Source organism: Heterocephalus glaber, unplaced genomic scaffold (assembly GCF_053883595.1).
Source record: "Heterocephalus glaber isolate CG9 unplaced genomic scaffold, H.glaber_assembly_v1.0 deba00001447, whole genome shotgun sequence".
Taxonomy (NCBI): domain Eukaryota; kingdom Metazoa; phylum Chordata; class Mammalia; order Rodentia; family Bathyergidae; genus Heterocephalus; species Heterocephalus glaber.
In genome coordinates this window covers 4,719,301-4,738,137 of record NW_028258299.1, presented here as the reverse complement: position 1 = coordinate 4,738,137, position 18,837 = coordinate 4,719,301, and the positions used below count along the sequence as shown (strand labels likewise).

At 45.7% G+C, this 18,837-nt stretch overlaps 1 protein-coding gene across 1 annotated transcript; it reads left to right on the top strand.

The window, feature by feature from the left end:
* The first annotated feature begins 8,507 nt into the window (after nt 1-8,507).
* Tnfrsf9 (TNF receptor superfamily member 9) lies at nt 8,508-18,056 on the top strand. The gene is made up of 8 exons (XM_021243560.2): nt 8,508-8,637; nt 9,211-9,393; nt 10,276-10,383; nt 10,777-10,914; nt 11,682-11,748; nt 12,718-12,806; nt 13,313-13,447; nt 17,619-18,056. Exons 2-8 carry the CDS (start codon nt 9,279-9,281, stop codon nt 17,705-17,707), a joined length of 741 nt encoding a protein of 246 aa, XP_021099219.1. The 5' UTR covers nt 8,508-8,637; nt 9,211-9,278; the 3' UTR covers nt 17,708-18,056.
* The last annotated feature ends 781 nt before the right edge of the window (nt 18,057-18,837 follow it).

The following is an 18,837-nucleotide window of genomic DNA, read 5'->3' as shown; positions in this document are numbered from 1 at the left end:
GGCATTTGAACCTAGCAAAACTTCTGGCTGATTCCCTGCGTCCTGCCCTTTAGCTGCACCCTCAGGTCCCTTCCTTATCGAGGCCACCTACTCCTGAGGTTGTTCAGCAGTTACCCCAGGGTGAGAACAGAATATCTCCGTAATCTTTTGCATGCCTGTAGTTCTGTGCTCTGTTGCCTGGGTTTACTCCTGTCTAGGGGATTAAAGTGAGTAGCAGGCATGCCAGCCACATTTGAATCCTGCCACAGCTGGTTCAAACCTCGTTATCTTCCCCTTTCTTATCTCCTGCCTGCCCTAATTCTTGGAATATACTCTGTACTCTGGTTTATTCATACTTCTGCAGAAGCACGTCTCCTGGCCAGATGCTCTCTGCTTTTGAGTCACCCCTTCATTGTTTTCTTCATCCTGAAAACCTGATTGCAGGGCCAATCCCTCTGGGAAACTTGGTGTTCACATTGCACATTGTCCTTTGTAGTTAGTGTCTCCAAGACTGTGTGGCCTTGTCTAAATTATTTATATGACCTGCTCCTCTCAAGGTTGTGAAAGCAAACTCATTTAAGAAGTTTTTATTGAGCTCTGGGCAATGCTCAGGGTGCCAGGGATGTAACATTGAACTAACGATGTCCCCTGCCATGGAACTTTTGTTAGGTTAGGAGGGGAAGGCAGGCAATAAGCACACACGGTTAGATACAGTCATGTGTCAACTAATGACAAAGATGTTCTGAGAAATACATCATTGGGCAATTTTGCAAACATCATCGTTGTGCTTCTGCACATTAAGATGACTGAGATATCATAAATAGTAATCCTAGGGGACAAAGGAGCTATACATGGTCTGCTGTTGATGGAAATGTCTTTATGCAGCACATGACCATGCCAGATTGTCACAGGTACTAAGAAGGAAGTAGAGGAGAGAACAACCCTGTGGGGGGGGGGTGTCCGTGTGCGTGTACACGCGAGAGCATGCGCTCTCTTAGAGAATGGTCAAGGACTGCTTTTTTTTTTGAAGTGGAAATCTAAGATGAGGGAACAAGTCATACAGAGAGGGAGAAGAGCCTTTTAAGGAAGACAACAACAAAGTAAAGGTCCTGCAACTGGAATGTGAGACAGATTAACACCAAGGAGTCACGTTAGAGGGGAGTGGTGGTGCACAGGAGAAAGCAAGTTAGATCATGTGCAGAAGCGCACTGAAATAATACTGTGGAATGGGATTCATTGAATTGATAAAGGATAGAGAGTTACTCATTTTTAATTACTTATTTATTTTGATGCTGGGAATTGAACCCAGGGTCTGGGGGGCTCTAGGCACGCATTCTACCGCTGAGCTATACTCAGCCATAAGACTAACAATGATAGTGTGTTAGTTGCTGAGACAAAGTACCTGACACCCAAAGTTAAAGCAGAGAAGGCTTATTTGGCTTACAGTTCATAGAGGTTTCAGTTCATAATTGGCTGGCTCCACGGCAGGGCGGCAGAGGGGCAACAGTTCACGGCCGGAAACAGCAAAAGCAAGAAGAGACTTTAACAGCGTCTTTCCGCCCTTTTATTCAGACTACTTAGGGTGGACAGCACTCGCACCCTTAATCCTAGTGCCCGCGGGCCCAGCCCCACCATGAGTCAGTGACACACTCCAGATTCAGCCCCCTCTGAGAAAGCGTGAGGCTTTGAGGGAACATCCAAACGCAAGCCATAACAGATAGTGACACGAAACTTGGAAATTGCTTGAGAATGAGTGTAACAGATCTTGCAGAAATACACACACACACACACACACACACACACACGCACGGTATTTACATCTTGCATACAAATAATTAGAACTCTGATTTAGTGTGATATTTACCTAGAAAAACAATGAGTTAATGAAAACCAGTGGCTTTTACAATCATAAAGGAAACTGAGGAAACAGGAGTGGTGGAAAATCTAGAATGACCTGTGAGTAGGAGTCTTTTGTAGAGAATATACCACCATTTACAAGTTCATGGGGAGGCTGAGGCAGGAGGGTCACAAGTTCCAGACCAGCCTGGGCAATTTAGCAAGACTGTTTCAAAGTACAATTCAAAAAGAGGTGAGGATGTAGCTCAGTGGTAGAGCACTTGCCTAGCCTGTGCAGGCCCTGGGTTCAGTCCGAGTACAACAAAAGCAGTAAGTTCAGGAGAAACAAAATCTGTCTTCTGATATCTTGCTTTTTATTTGAAAAATACCAGAATGTGGGTTGACAGTACTTGAATTTATGAAATCAGCAGATAAGCGGACATCAATTGGGCTAAGGTGAGGGCTAGGGATAGCGTTGGCCCTCCTAGCTGGCCCGCACAGGCAGAAGCTGGCCTTCACACAGTCACCTTACTCCAGGATGCTGCTTTGGGGGTTAGTTTTGCTTTGATTGTGACAGTTGTCACTTGTAGCCCAGAGAATATTTTCCTCTTTAGTGGTATTTGGCTACTATCTCCGCCTGAATTTAAGATAAAGAATGCTTGTTTACTTAACAGTTTTGGGTTACTTGCTCTTAAAATTTTTTTAAAAATCTGTACTAGGGATTGAACTGAGGGCCTTGTGCAAGTTACGCACACGCTTTACCCCTGGGGTACCCCCCGCCAGTTAAACATAAATTTTCAGATTGCTCTGAAAAATGACTACTACTGGGCTGTCGATTCTGCTCATCACATTTCTCAAAGGTGAAATAAATTGTCCACCCGTTTCTTGGTAGTCATTCATGTAGATGAGATCTGTGGTTTCCGACTGAGTTCTCAAACTACTGAACTGACAGGCGTCACTCGTGTGCTGAGTCAGTGCACACCCTGTTCATTCATGGGGATGAAGGTGCACGGCAGCTTCCGGGATGCTAAGGCGTCTTCCAATCCGAAGTCCTGGGCTCGGTCCAGGCTTAGTGGCGGTAACACAGGCACAGCGGGGCCGGTGCATGCCCAGGCTGGAACCAAAGCTAGGACATCGGAGAGCAGGAGAGGCTGGCGCTGGGCCACTGGGCCCAGCTCAGTCACCTGGGCTCCTTTGGCTTCTCTCTCAAACATTAGGATGGTCACAGTGGCTCTTACCTGGTCAAGTGGATAAAATGTTAAGAAAAGGTGAATTCACATATTTAGTGTGGCCTCCACAGTGCAGGAAGCAAGCCAGAAGTATTAGGTGTCTTCATAGCACATTACAGTTCTTATGGATATCCTAAAATGCCATTTATACTCACAGTTTGCTTGAAATGAAGGCAGGCATATGTTAGGGGAAGAGTCCATATATTACCACATCACAGATGAGCTCTTAAATATTTGGTAGGTAAGCCAGGCGTGGTACTGTACACCTGTAATCCCAGGACTCTGGGAAGCTGAGGCAGGAGGATCGAAAGTTTGAGTTGGAGTGTAGATTCCAGGATGATTCACGGAGGAAATAGAATGCTGGGTCCCAAGGAGGGAGGCAGGTTAGAGGGAGGCTAGCACATGCGGGTGGTCATTCATGGGCTCATTCTTTGAGGAAATGTTTATCATGCTGGTCCCTGTGTTTGCTTCATACAGTGTGTTCTTTCTTGCTTCCTTTTCATACATTAAAATAGAGAGTTTCACATAATTTGTGTGTTGGTGAGAGTAATGACCTGAAGAATTAAATGATAAAAGATAATCAGACCCCACAAATATAGAATTTGTAGGTACTGTATTTAATCTAAAATGTGAATTTAAGAATGTAGAATTTCTAAGTTAAAAATTTTTTTTCATGTATTTTTAAAAATTTTTTTTCCTTTTTTTTCTTTTTTTGGTACTGGGGATTGAATTCAGGACCTTGTGCTTGCGAGGCAGGCAGCAGAACCACTGAGCTACATCCCTGGCCCTATTTTTTTTTTTTTTGAGGCGGGGTCTTGCGTTGTAGGTCAGGCAGCCCCTGAATTCACTATGTAGCCCAGGCTAGCCTCGAGCATGTGGTGATCCTCCTGCCTCAGCCTCCCGGGTGCTGGGATTATAGGCGTGCACCACCACACCTGGCCTCATGTTTATTTTTAGAAAGATTTTTCAGATTCTTATTTTTATGAGCACAAGTTTGCAGTACCTAAAGGTTTCAAAAGTATCAACTAAAATTAAAAATATAAATTGTAATGGCTAAATATCAAATATTTAAATAATGTGAGATTTTTAATTTTTCTGAAACTTACTTAAATTGTATTACTTTTATAAAAATTAAAATTATTTGAAATTCTGTGGGTTCAATGTCATTCTAGGTGATTCTATTTTATCTATTTGTGATACAGAAGAATTACATTCATCTTGGGGAATTGGTTCTATACATACTGAATCTTGCTCATTTAAACTGCCCTCTGTCCCCATTCTAGTGAAGCATCAGTATTTTTTGTTCATTTGGTTTGTTGTTTTGTTGAGATGGGTTTGCTTTTTGCAGTGCTAGACATTGAACTCAGTCCCTCAGCAGTGAGCCACATCCTCAGCCCTTTGTAACTTTTTCTTTTGAGACAGGGTCTCCCTAAGGCGATTAGGCTGCCCAGGCGAGGCTCAAACTTTCAATCCTCCTGCCTCGGCCTTCCAGACTGGACTCGCAGATTACAGGCCTGCACCCCCCCCCCCCAACGAGGACTGTGGTTCTTATGCTGTGTGTCACATCCAAGAGTATTCGGGAGGGTGGACAATGTGAATCGCTTAATAGTGCAGTATTCCGAAATTTGTGTGCAACTGTCTCGAAGTCCATGGCTCATGGGGCCTCCTGCAGCCACAAATGTCAATCAGAGGATGGCACGGACTTTGGGGCTCCTGGGGGCTCTGCTTTCCACAGCATCCTGGCCTGAGTAGGACGTGCAGGAACCCACGACACCCTGGCCTATGGAAACGCTTTGCCTCCTCTAGGACATGACCCGGGAGTCGGAAGGGTATTGTACAGCAAGCTTCCTCGGAGTGACTCCGCTTCTCTTCCCTCCCTCTCCCTCCTCATTCATTTGTTTGTTTGGCAGCTCCCGGATGGAACCCAGTGCCCCACACATGCTGGACAGGCGCTCTACCACCATGCCATACCCCAGCCTTTTCTCTCTCTTTGCAAATATCCTTGTCTTGTTTAGAGCAGTCGAGGCTCCGTGCTGTTGAGACTCACAGTCTTACTCACTTGAGATATCCACTGTTGGACCCATAGTCAATGGAAATCGGACAAAAACTGTTCTTTGGCTTTGCCTGAGAGACCTAGAATGTGACAAAGGAGTGTTTTTAGTACTGCTGAAGTGTTGGTGCCCTGTTGCAGGCATCTGTGACTTAGTCTGGGAAGGTTTTATGATATTTCGGGGTTGCACTTAGAAGACTAGAAGGCTAAAAGTGATATGTACATCTTAAATAAAAATCACTAAAAGAGTGTTATGCCGCCTGCTAGCTTAGCTGGTGCCCATATCCTTAGCTTGCTCTGCTGATTTTATCCCCCAGAGCTGCAGTGATAAGGACAAAGCTGAGCAGAGCCTTCAGTGGAGTAATTCTGAAGTGGTTAGTTTGGTTTAACTGCAGGATGATAACGCCAATCTTGAGGACTTTTTGCTTGCAGAAGACTCCCATGTCAATGGCATAAAAGCTCCGAGCAGTGAGCTAATGGTTGTGCTGGGAAGGAAGAATGTCACCTCAGGGGACTTCCTGTGTAGCTCTGCCCACGGACGACCCCAAACCTAGCGAGTAGGTAGCACTGAGTTACACGAGAATCAAGCCCAGCTAAATGTCACGCTTCGCAGTTAAGCATAGAGGACGTGTCTAAATGAGGCACTTGCTTAGATGTGACTTGCCAAGCACTAGGAGCTGACCAGCCCTCTGACTTTTAGGGTACGTTGCTCCTACGTGCAGCCAGTTCTGCCAGTCATGTCAGAGTGAGCTCACAAATGTCACTGGGCTCTCGGGACTTGGGAGCACTGTGTAGACAAACCGTGAACCTCTTCCCCTCTCTGGCTGCCTGCCCTGTGGTTGTTTTACTGATGATTAGAGTGGGGGGTTGGGGAAGGAATATTTCAAAACAATGTCTCATAACAGTTATTCTTTCCTTTTCGGTACTGGATATCGAACCCAGTTCTTTATATTTTTTACTCTGAGACAAGGTCTTGCTAAACCACTAAGTTGCTCAGGCTGGGTTTGAACCTGTGATTCTCCTGCCTCAGCCTCCCAGAGTGCTGGGATGATGGGCGTGTGGCATCACACACACCTAGTTGCTATTTTCTTGCAAGTTCCATGCCAGGCATTGAGTTAAGCACAGTATGGTTTGATTTAATCCTCACTGAAGGAAATTAACGTGCACTGTTACTTCCTGTCCCCACCACATATGGAGACTTTAGGAGGTTAAGAAATCTGCCCGAGGTCGCACACCCATAAATGTGTGTGTGTAAACATGTGTGTGTAAGTGCGTGTGTGTGATGAAACTGTGATAAGAGAAGCAAATCTAAACCACACTGTGATAGCACTTCACACCTAATAGGACAACAATAATGTTTTTATAAACGGAAAAATTGCAAATGTCAGCAGGGACATTGAAAGTGCCATTCATTGCTGGAAATGGGAAGAGTCACAGCAGCTGTGGAAAATAAATAATGGCTCCCTCAGAAGCCACAGACAGCTACGGAAAGATGCAGCTTCACTGCTAGGTGTGCACCCAAGAGAGCCAAAATCACAGATCCACACAGAAAATTGCACATTGGCTCAGTATTCATAAGGGGCCAAAGAAGAAACAGCCCAAGAGTCCATTAAGAGATGAACTGATAAAGAAAACGTGCTACAGCCATACAATGGAGTATTATTCAGGCTTGAAAAGGAATGAAGTACTTTGGGCCACATGAACAGACCTTGAAAACATTATGCCAAGTGAAAAATCCCACTTGTGGGCAACGTTAATATGATCAAATGATTGCATTTTTCTTTAATATCCAGAGTAGGCAAATTCAGAGAAAAGGAAAAGGTTTGTAGGTGCCTGGGTTGACTGACGTGGGTATGGGATTTCTTTTTGATGAATGGAAACTTTCTGTGATTAGAGAGCGGTGGTGGTTGCATAATGTAGTGAATGTACTAAAACCCACTGAATTGTACACTTTAAAGTGGTCTGTATTTTAATTTTTTGAAAAGGCAACTTTAGGGTCAACTCTTCGCACTCTTTGAGTCCTGGGCTGGAGGGTCCAGGACAGCAGGGAGCCGCTGAGGGTTCCTATGGAGGATTGCGGCACATCTCGGGTCCTGTAAACTGAAGCACCCGGTGCAACACAAATCCTTGATAAATGCAGCTCCTCCATCGCTTCTCACTCCGCGTCCACCTCACACTCCAGTAGAAAAATCATTCTTTCCTGTTTGAGCCTGATGAAGCCAGGTCTGTGGAAGTCCCGCCACCCTTGCTGTGACCTCCCTGCTCCCAGAGAGCTCCTGGTCATCCTGCTGGGGTCCCCGGACATTCGGGGAGGGACAGGCTCCGAATAGAGGCCCCCCGACCATCCTCTCCTCCTCCTTCCTGTCCTCCTCTTTCTCCTTCCTGTCATCTTCCTTTTCCTCTTCTCACAGCTCCTTGCTCTCCACTTCCTGTTCTTCCTTTTTTCTTCTTCTTTTAAATCTAAGATCCTGGTTTTCTAAGACTCCTGCTCCAGTCCCCACTTTACCTGGGATTACTTCCCCCTCCTCCTTCCCCAACCCACTGCAGAAGCGCACAGGAGATGGGAGAGAGGCCGTCCCGGTTGGACCCGGGGTCCCTGTCCTGCAGGTCCGGGACAGTAACCTCCACTGAAACGCAGAAAGACCAAGCCCTGGGAGGCGCTGGATGGTCACAGGGTGTCACTGAGGCGCCTGGTGCCTGGCACATCGACTGCGCATAGGGATCTTTGGAGTTAGGAGACAGCAAGGGGCAAAAACACTGGTCTTTATTGAGAAGTGGTTTCATCCTTTGCATCTCAAATATTTTAAGGACACACTAAAAGCTTTGACGTGGAGAGCTACTGAAGGGCCAAACCCTTTTCCCAACAGGAGAGAGCTGTTTCCAAGAAGCAGTCAGAAGTTGTATAATGTAGCAAATACACTAAAAGCTGCTGAATTGCACACTTTATTTTAATTTTCCCATGGAGTTCATTGGTCCATTTTAGGTATAGAATAGTTACATTCATCATTGGGATCTTGTACCTGTACATGATGTATCTTGGTTCTTATTTTTTCCCCATTCCCCTGCCCTCCCTTCACCCCCCCCCACCCTTCTGTATTTACAAAGACTTTGTTTCCATTTTTTCCTTTTCTCATATTTTTCCTTTTCCTTCTTTCCTTTCCCCTTCCCCTCCCACTTCCCCTACTCCTTTAGATCTTTTCTTCCTATTACACAATATCAATTATACAGTTTGATCCTTATTTACACTTTTAGTTTTTCACACCAGAGAGACTATTCAGTATTTACATGTGTGTCCTATTTATTTCACTTAAGAGGATGGCCTCAATTGAATTGCACATTTTAAAATGGACTCTATTTTAATTTTTTGAAAAGGCAATTTTAGGGTCAGATCTGCCTCGTGGGTGTGGGGACTTCCCACGAAGCCCTGCCCTGGCTGAGTCACAGCCCCCAGGCTGACCTGCAGCCCCACGCTGGCTGGGAGCTCACTGTGAGCTGTCCCAGCCTCCGCCGGTGGAAAGCGCTCTGCAGCTCTGAGACTGCAAGGTTTGTGCCCTGGGGACTCGAGCTGGGGGCACGGGACTTGGGAGCCTTTGGTCTTGTTACACATTTCTAGACTTTCTACTCTTCTGATCAGCACTAACTTCTCTTCAACAGCTGTTTATATACAGATTGCTTTTTTAAAAAGATGCATTTTTAGATTTTCAAATCTCAAAAGAGGCAAGTCTTTAAGGAAGTCTAAGGAAACATGGTCGCAGAGAGGTCTTCCTCGTGGTGTTGGCAGTTAGATGCTCGGTCACAGGGAGCAGTGGCCTCTGTGGGGCGCTAGCATTGATGACATCTGAGTGCTGACGCTAAATGTCTGTGAAAGTCCCCAGAAGTTCTCACTGTTGTTAGTGTTGCATTTGTTTGCAGAGATGTTGGAAACACCACCCTTAGACTTGGGCAGACAGGAACGGAGCTGTGTGTTCAGTCACGCCTGCCTTGTCGTAGAAGTGTCTACAAACTTGCTACTTTCCCATACTGTTCCATTACTAATTCCGCCTGAAAATGCTCCTGTGGGATTGTGTGAGTAATGATTGCCACGTAGATAATTCTGGACACTTTTGCATTCTGCAGCGTGACACTTGCGAGGCCACTCCTTTGGTTACAGTTCTCCTGGGGTCCATGTTGGTGGTGTCCGACCCATGCAAGATCTCATCATGGGAAACAGCTTTTACAGCACCGTGGCGGCTGTGCTGCTGGTCGCGAATTTTGAGAGGACAAGGTCAGTGCTGGATTCCTGCCACAACTGTCCCGCTGGTAAGTTCCAGGTTACATGTGCTATGACCTTGCTGAGGGTTTGCTCCTTTTTTGGTACTGGGCATTGAAGCCAGGGGCTTTGCACTGAGCTACACCCCCAGCCCTTTTATTTTTATTTTTAGTAATTTAAGTTGCTACCTTGCCCAGTTGGGCTCCAACTTGGGAACCCCCTGCCTCAGCCTCCCAGAATGCTAGGATTACAGGCATGGGCCTCTGCCCCTGGCTGCTAGCTCCCTTTTCCTGGTCTTTGATTCATTCACTTGCACATGCTTAGTGGATGCCACAAACTAGCTGTGTGAACACAGCCCGGTCATTCATCCTCTGGGCCTCAACTTTGTCACCTGGGGAATAATCAGAGAACCTGTCTCATAGAATCTAGATTGGCAGGAAGGATCCCACGGCAGGCTTAGATCAGTACACCACACATGGCAAGACCCAGGAAATGTTACAGTTAGCCCTATGTTAAGCCCAGGGGTGCAGCAGGGCATAGGCAGGTGGCAGCCAGTTTAACCCGGTGAGGAGTCAGGAGCACAAACCTCAGTGCACCAGTGAGGGATGCAGTCTTCCCTGGATGAGTCCTATCCACCTACCAGGTCAATTAGGAGAAACTTCTGTCTTTTTCAACAGAAGAAGGAGAGTGTCTTCTTTCTCTCGATTTCTTTGCTCTACAATATTTGTATTTTGTTATCTCTAATTCTGTGATTATGTTAAGGGCAATCTTGCCAATGCATAACTTTAAAAAGTCAATCAACAAAATAATGTCTGTCACTGTGACATCTTGAAAATGGATCTTGCTTTTATCATTTGCTTGTAAACATCATAATGCTTTGAGTGATGAGTGCTTATTGTCAAACATGCACGTCTGTTATCTGCCTCTCTTAGGTACTTTCTGCAGGAAAAATAAGGATCAGACCTGTATTCTCTGCCCCCTAAATAGTTACTCCAGCACGGGTGGACAGGCGGTTTGTAATGTCTGCAGAAAATGTGAAGGTAGGGCTTGAAAGATGTGTTCTTCACCTGGAGGATTGCTGGAAGAGGAGCTTTTATTCCCTCTTTCCTGATTGATCTCTGCTGATAATCTTAAGCATCAACAATGTCAACGATGTCGCTTCCTCTGCCCATGGGCAAGCCTGGTAGAATTGCTTAACGCAATAGCAATTGCTGTGGTAAAGCTTTTTAAATATTAGAGGAGATACTCACTTGATAAGACAGGGCAGATTCATTAGCGAAGTGTCTTCATGGAGATTTAAAATGAAGCATTGTACTCTGGAGTTGTTGTGAACGGGCTGCACGGATAGCAGGAGTTTTGCTGCTGAGCATAGATCTGCTTCCCAGACGTGAGGTGAACTGGAATCTAACACAGGCCGTCTTGGGGCTTTGCAGGCATCTTCAGGACCAAGCAGCCTTGCTCCCGGACCAGCAATGCTGAGTGCGAGTGTGCCCCGGGGCTCCGCTGCTCGGGGCCAGGGTGCCCCTCTTGTTACCCGGATTGTGCTCAGGGTCAAGAACTCACAGAGAACGGTGGGTTTGCTCCTCTGCCGTCTGGCCCACGTGTGTTGTGGAGACCTGTCAAATGACTCGTAGAATCTTAAAGGAACAAGTAACTAGCCAACATCAAGTATGCACTGATGCCGTATTTTAATTTATAATATGTTTTAATTAATAAAATGATATTTCCATGAATGGAAATAAATTTGAAATCAGGGACATGTGTTAATAGTCAAAACCATGCTTTTTTCCTATTATCTATTGTTTATTTTGCTCTTTATTTATATTTTGGGTTTCTTATATGAGAGAAACCATGTGATATTTAAGCTTGTGTGTCTGGTTTACTTCACTTAACATTATAGTCTCAAGATGCATCCATTTTCCTACAAATGACTAAGTCCATCCTTCTTTATAGCAGAGTAGTACTCCATTGTGTATAAATGCCACATTTTCTTTATCCATTCATCTGTTGATGGACATACCAGCTGCTTCCAAGATTTAGCTCTTGTGAAATGTGCTGCTATAAAAATGGGTGTGCATGGGTCACTGAAATATGATGCCTTTAACTCTTTTGGGAAGATACCTGGAAGGGGAATAGCTGGATCAAATGGAGAAGCATGCATTTCAACCACATTTTAGACATCTACAATTTGAATAAAACCTAGCAATCTTAGGGTTTTGTTTTAAGAATCGATTTGCGCAGGTTGTACTAAGTTAGAAACTTTACTATGCTCCCCACAAGGATAGTTATGAAATGATAAAATGCATATTTTTTGTCACTGCTGTAATTTTTCTTCAAGGTTGTAAAGACTGCTGGTTCGGGACATTTAACGATAAGAGAGGCGGCAAGTGTCGGCCCTGGACAAAGTATGTATCTTTCATTTTGCCTACAGAATAAAGACTCTGGGTTAAACTGTGTAAAAGTCAAAGACTGCTCTCAAGGGAGCTTTCCCACTCCTGCAGGGTGGGGACCGAGTCTCTGTCTGTCTCTCCCCCTCCCTCTCCCCCTCCCTCTTCCCCTCCCTCTCCTCCCCCTCCCTCCCCTCGCTCCCCCGCCCCCTGCTGGGGATTGAACGCAGGCCCTTGCACAGCCTAAGCAAGTACTCTACCACTGAGCTGTGTCCTAGCCCTTTCCCCTATTTTTAAAGGTCTTTCCACACAAATTGATGAGCCTGTTCAATTGCATCTGTGTGGAGAACTGGTCTGAGCTGGTCTCTGGAGGGCAGTGGATTTCGGATGGGTTAAGGGGAAGGGAGAAGGCGCATCAGCAATGCTGACCGTGATGGTGATGAGGGGTGAGGTGTACTGAGTGTGCCAGGGATGAAGTGTGTCCAGGACACATCCAGCGGCTTTGCCTGCCAGCCCTGCAAGCACACACCGTCCTTACTTCGCAGATGAGACCTGAGGCTGAGGCAAGCTGTGTGATTCACCCAGTGTTGCTCTGGGTCATGCCCTGCTCTGTCGCATGCCCAGGCTGGGCTTCTAACCCTGTTCCTTCCTCTTCGTGTGCCAGAGTTAGGGGGGATGTGAGCCCAAATTTGGGGGGCGGGGTGAGGGACTAACTAGGCCTAATGGTCTGCACTGTGCAGCCGCAGAACAAGGGGAGCCCCGCACGGGCCCCCAGCCCGGGAAGAGGGGGACAGGCTGGGCGTGTGGAGGGCGCTGCGTGGTCCTCACACGCTGGAGGGAGCCAGGTGACGGTGCCACCTTCCCCGTGAGCCTGGCCACCTGTCTTGTCACTAGGCTGCTTCACTGGCTGACAAATGTCAAAGTTCTTTCTTGGAATCCTCTGTACCTAAATTAATTGCTTGACCCCTTCCCCTCGGGCTCTCCAAGGTGCTCTTCGGACGGAAGGGCTGTGCTTGTGAATGGGACCAAGGATAGGGACGTAGTCTGTGGACCAGTTCCAGCCGGCTTCTCTCCAGGTACTACCCCTGCCCGCGTGCCCTGCTGGGAAGAGCTGGGCCTGGCTTTGTTGCTGTCATGTCAGAGCCAATGTCCCAGGGCTGCCCGACTGGTGTGGGATGCCCAAGTCAACACATCCCACATCCCTGACCGAAGTAGTGCCTCCCCGGTGCCTTCCTTGGTGTCCGCTGTCTTCAGGGACCAGATGTCTCCTCCGGGGTTTGCAATTCCGCCCAAGGCACCCATTGGTAGGTGCTGCTCAGTGCCACTGTCCTGACAGACACTGCACTGTTATGAATGCCAAGGAAAGGGGGTTATAAGACCCCTATGTGTTCTGTATGCCAGAAAGGCCCAAGCTGCTTATTTTTTGGTAGCCTTTGGGGAAATTATTTATTTTTTTAGAGTCATCTAAGTTTACACTAAGTTAGCAGGTCAGTCCTGAGCTTAGGAGTTGGCACTGTAAGCAGAAACCCAAGCATCACATATAAACACCTTCCTTCCATGCCTCTCCTTGTCCTCTGTGCAGGGCCCTCTCCGTGGTTCTTCACCGTCCTTCTGGTGCTGATGTCAGCCATGGCTTTGCTCCTGCTGATCTTCTGCGTGTGCCAGCGCTCTGTTATCAGATGGAGCAGGAAGAAGTTCGTGTACATGTTCAAACGACGTAAGGCCAGCATAACAGTACTAGATATGAGCACTTATAGGACAAGACTTTTACAGTGGGCTATTAGTCAGCTTTCTCATTACTGGGACCCAATGCCCAACGCCCCAAACTTAAAGAGGAGAGTTTAGATTTGGCTCACTGTTTCAGGAGATTCAGTCCATGATCCACTGGCTCCAAGATGGGAGCAACATGGCGGACGGGTGTGGTGGGACAAGGATGTTCAGTTCATGGGTCAGGAAGCAGGGCAGGGGAACAGTGCCAGAGAGGAAGGGCCAGGGAGCAGATGTAACACCCAAAGCCACACCTCCATGACCACCCAGACACTCCCAGAAGAGTGCTTTACTGATCCCCTAGGCATAGAGTACAGGGAGAGAGTTTAAAGTGGGTCTAACGAAATGAATTATTATAACACCAATCTAGATTAAATAGAAAATTTCAATCATCAATTTCACTCGTGAGTTCATCAAACAAGATACTATTTCTCTACATATAGTGTCTGGCAGAGTCCGTACCCACTAACCAAAGCTGTTAGTGTTTATATCAAGTTTGTAATTTATACATGGGGCCAACCTGTTTTTGATTTTTGTCTCCATAGAGGACAGGATGAGTGATAACAGGCTAGACTTAGTAAGAGGGACTCATGTATAGGAAGAACATTCTGAGGGCAAAAATGTAATCCTTGTCACCCCAAACACCCTAAGATTAGGGAGTGTCTGTTTGGGAGTTGTTCCAAACATTTGAGGAAAAACATCAGTAAGTTCTTAATCTAAATATGAACTATGGTAATTTATTGAACGTTTCCTTTAAAAACCATGTAAGACCCTTTTACATTGTGAAATATTCAGAGAAACACATACATACATGTATAGCTTCAGCAGTTGTAAAGTAAATTCTACCGAAGTCAAGAAATGGAACATAACAGGCTCCCTGGAAACCCGCTGTGAACCATTTCAGGTCACAGCAGTCCCTGCCATGGCCTCTAACCCCATGAGATTTTTATAGTACCCACTTCCTTGCTCTTCGGTGTAGTTTTGCTATGTAACAGCTCAGTTTTGACAACACAAGCTGCTCATGAGCTTCAACAGGTAGGAGCCTACTGTCTGGATTCTGTGTCTTTAAGATGTTGAGTTCGTCTTCAGTGGATACATCCCGGTGCCCTTTTCCCTGGAATAACTGTGTCATTGTTTATCCATCCTGACCTCTGGGGACACGGGGCTGTCTGCAGTTTGGACTCACGAGAGACAGTGATGGTGGGGGATTTGAGACAGTGGAAGACAATCCCGGACCTTCACACTGAGCTATGTCCCCAGCCCTTTTTATTTATTTTGAGACAGGGTCTTGCTGAGTCATTAAGTTGCCCAGGCTGGGCTCGAACTTGTGATCCTCCTCCTTTGGCCTTCAGAGTGCTGGCCTTACAGATGGACACCACCACGCCTGACTGGTTAAATATTTTTGTCTACATAATTCAGTACACATAAGCATGTGTTTCTGTTTTGTTATTTGGGGGGGTTTTTTAGCCTAAGAATAAAATTGTTGGTATACGAGGAACATGGACTTTGGCCCGTAGCAGACAGCTGGACCCCACTGACACCTCTCCAGCGAAAAAGAGAGTTCCTTTTCCACACCCTGTTCATTCATTCTAGGTATCACCAGACTACGTTTATCTCTCTGGGCAGAGAGTAGTGTCTCAATGTGGTTTTAATTTGAGTTTTCTGGTTTCTAGTCAAGTTAGACACCTTTTTACATTTGATCAGCCGTCTGTTTTTGAAGGACCCGATGAGTCTTTTGAGCATTCTCCAGCAGGGTCATCTGTCCTTTTCTTATTGATTTATGGGAGCTCTTCGGTCTGCTGCAAACATCTCTTCCTCCTCTGCGGTTTGCTGTTTCATTCTTCTCTCAAAGGCCACGTTTCTCACGTAAACCTCCAGTGTGTCACTGACAGCAGGCTCCCAGAGCCAAGCAGACCCCCATAATAAGATGATCTTCAAGTATTTATGAGTAACTATTGAGTTGCCATGGGATTATAATTCATTTTCTAAGAACTTTAGGTCATTTTAAAAACCCTTATTTTGAAACAACTACAGTCACAGGAAATGACAAAGACAGCACAGAAAAATGTCACGAGCCATTCGTGGGATTCTACCTTACAGTACAGCATCAAGCCTGCAGATTGCGTGTGCATAGATGTGTGTCATTCTATCACACATGGATTCATGCCATCACTGGCATAATCGAAACACAGAGTCAGCCACCACCGCAAAGATCAGCTCCAACACTCAGTCTCTCCTCTACAGTCCTTAACACCAATCTGTTTTCTCTCTCTGTATTGTCGTTTTAGGGGTGCTCTATAAATGGAATCATGCAGTGTATGACCTTTTGAGTTTGGCTTTATTATTACACAGGATCATACTCTTGTACAGTAATCCAAGTTATTGTGTTTCAGTAGCTCATTCCGCTCTTGTTTGTTATTTTTGTTTGTTTATTTGTTTGTTGGAGAGGTTTAACTATGTTGCCCAGATTGGTCTTGAACTCCTGGGCTTAACAAATCCTCCCACCTCAGCCTCTCAAGCCCTGTGCTACCACGTCCAGCTCCTGTATCTTTTAAGTCCTTGTTCGTTTCAAATCTGTTCCTGATTGCTTGTTGCAGCATTTTTGTGATAGCTGCTCAACCTAACATGTGTGTCCCCTAGACACACAGGCTTCTGTTGATTGTCTTTTTTTTTCCCCCTCTCAAATTGAGATCTTCTTGATCGTTAGTAAAAGAGATTTCTTTTTACTGAAACACAGGCATTTTGGGTATTAAGTTATGAGATCCTGGATCTAATTTACATCTTCTATCTCCTCAGGCTTCCCCTGACTCCATGCCAGTGGAGGAAGTACTGTCACAAGGTGGGGTGGTATCCAGCTTCTTCACTAGACCTGTAATAGGAGGGGCTTCTTGGTGTTGCCAGGCCTTGGCTGACCCCACCTCAGCTGGGATGAGAAAGGGCCCTTGGTCACTGCAAGGGGTGACCTCATTGCTACTGTCACTGGTGAAGTCTGACTCCCTGTCAGCCCTCCTGGGACCCTCACCCCAGTCAAGAGGGAGAAAAGGCTGGTACAGCTCAGGAGGAGCAGCAGTTTTAAGCTCTATTGCCCCTTAAGGATGGGCTTGGACGTGAGGCTGCAGCTTTTTCTATGCTGTCTTCCTAGAGTTGAGTGTCTCGGTCTAAAAGCTTTGGTCTTGCTGGGCTGCCCATTTCCTGGTCTTGTGGCTGGAGAGAGCAGGCTTTGCTCAGTCTGCTCTTGTTCTATACCTGTTGGCATTTCTAGGCTGTCAGCTTCTCCAGCTGGGCTGTCTGTAGCAGAAAGAAAACTCAGAGGACCCATAACCATGTTATTCCTTGGACCCTGAGGTTCTTTAGCTAGTCTCCCTTCTCCTCAGCAGCAAGAATGTGTAAAAGAATGGGATCTCCCACCCCTCAAGCAGGTCTTCATTTTTCAGTAAATCTTTGGTACAATTTCAAAAGATGTCCCTTTGATATTTCTGAAAGTCTTGACCATTTATCCTAAGTTCTTGGAGTCAGTGAGATCGTCTGGTTATGTTGTTGTTTGTAGTAACAAGTCTGTGGAATTGGGATAGGGCCTTTTACCTTGTCAGGCTATAAAGAAATGTCTGCTTAGGACTGAAAGTTGCTCAACAGTGACACAAATACTTCATACTAATGTAAGAGAAAACCAGGAAGTGGATGCATAAAGCAATTCTTTGCTAATTGACAGTGGGAAATAGTGGGAATACCTTTAAACTTGGTATCATAGAACTGTCAAGAGAAACTGTCCAATCTCTAAGTAACCTGGAGACTAAAACATATGTTAATAAATTGAAACTACTGTTATGCTTGGGATATGGCTGGTATGTTATGCTATAGTAATTCTTGCATATTATTTTTGTAGTCATTGTAGAAAATAAAGAAATAAGTTTTCAAAGACCAGTGAAATAGTCGGTAAAAGGATAAAGATCTCAGTCCATAGAAAAAGCTCAAATGTGTCTTTACCTCTCTTGTGGATAAGTGTAATTAAAGTCAAGAATGTTGCTGCTCACAGATATTCTGCAAGCCTGATTCACAGAATGCCAATGTTACATGTTTAACACGGACAACAAAATCTAAGTATCTTTTAAATTATCTTCTAGCATTTGTGAAACCAGTACAAACTGCGCAAATGGAAGACGCTTGTAGCTGCAGGTTTCCACAAGAAGAAGAAGGAGAGTGTGTACTGTGAGGTGGAAATCCACAGAGCTGCTGGGGGTCTCTCGAAAAGAAACGAAGGAGAACTCGGAGTGACCCCACTATCATGACCTTCTGAAACGCAAAACACCCTGCCGGATAATACCCACAATTACCTTCCTCAACTTTTCCTAATGCTAACGAGTTGGCCTTTAAAAAGTACCACTTTGAGCCAGGTGTGGTGGCCCATGCCTGTAATCTCAGCACCTGAGGAGGCTGAGGCAGGAGAATAGCCACAAGTTCAAGGCCAGCTTGGCTACATAGTGAGTTCAAGGCCAGCCTGGATTATATAGCAAGACCTTGTCTCAAAAAAAAAAAAAAAAAAAAAAAAGTACCACTTTGAACAGAGCTGGCAGTGAGAAAGCATTTTCTAGATACAACTTAACAGGTTTGGGGTGTTTCTTTGAAACCCAAAGAAAATGATGCTGCCAATTCAGTTATGTTGGCCAAGTGTATAGCTAAAGCCATCACAATCAACCCAGGTGCACGCATGTGTGTGTGTGTGTGTGTGTGTGTGTGTGTGTGATGTAGTGTACTTTACACTAGGTCTGTCACGTAACATAATGGCCTTCTCCACTGTCAGGGGGGAAATGATGGCAGCCCCTGAGTTTGGGGTCAGGAAAGAGTTTCAGAGAGAGTTCCAGCATCTTTGCCAGGCTCCTGGTCCTCCCCTTGTCCCTGTGACCCACGAAGACCCATGAAAGCACCGTCAGACAACTGGACCTATAGACTCACAGCCCAGCCAGAGTCCAGAGCCATCTGCCTTTGTTCACCTGGGCAGACTTCACATTTTAAAGTGGTTAAAGATATCAAAAGAATATTTCATGGCACATAGAATGGTGTGAAACTCGAACTTCAGCGTCCATAAGTAAAGTTTTAGGGGCACACGGCATATTTACTTATCTATACGTTGTCTAAGGCTGCCTTTGCACAACTGTGGGGGAGTTGAGGCCTTGTGGCAGAGGCTGTAGAGCCCACAAAGCCTAAGATATTTAATATCTGACACTTTATAGGGTCCAACACAAGGTTAGAGCATCCATCTGTATGAAACTTCCTTTCCTCATCTTCTACCAACCCCCAGGCAACTCTCCTGGGAATTTTGAGCCCATCTCTTGTCTTTTTTCC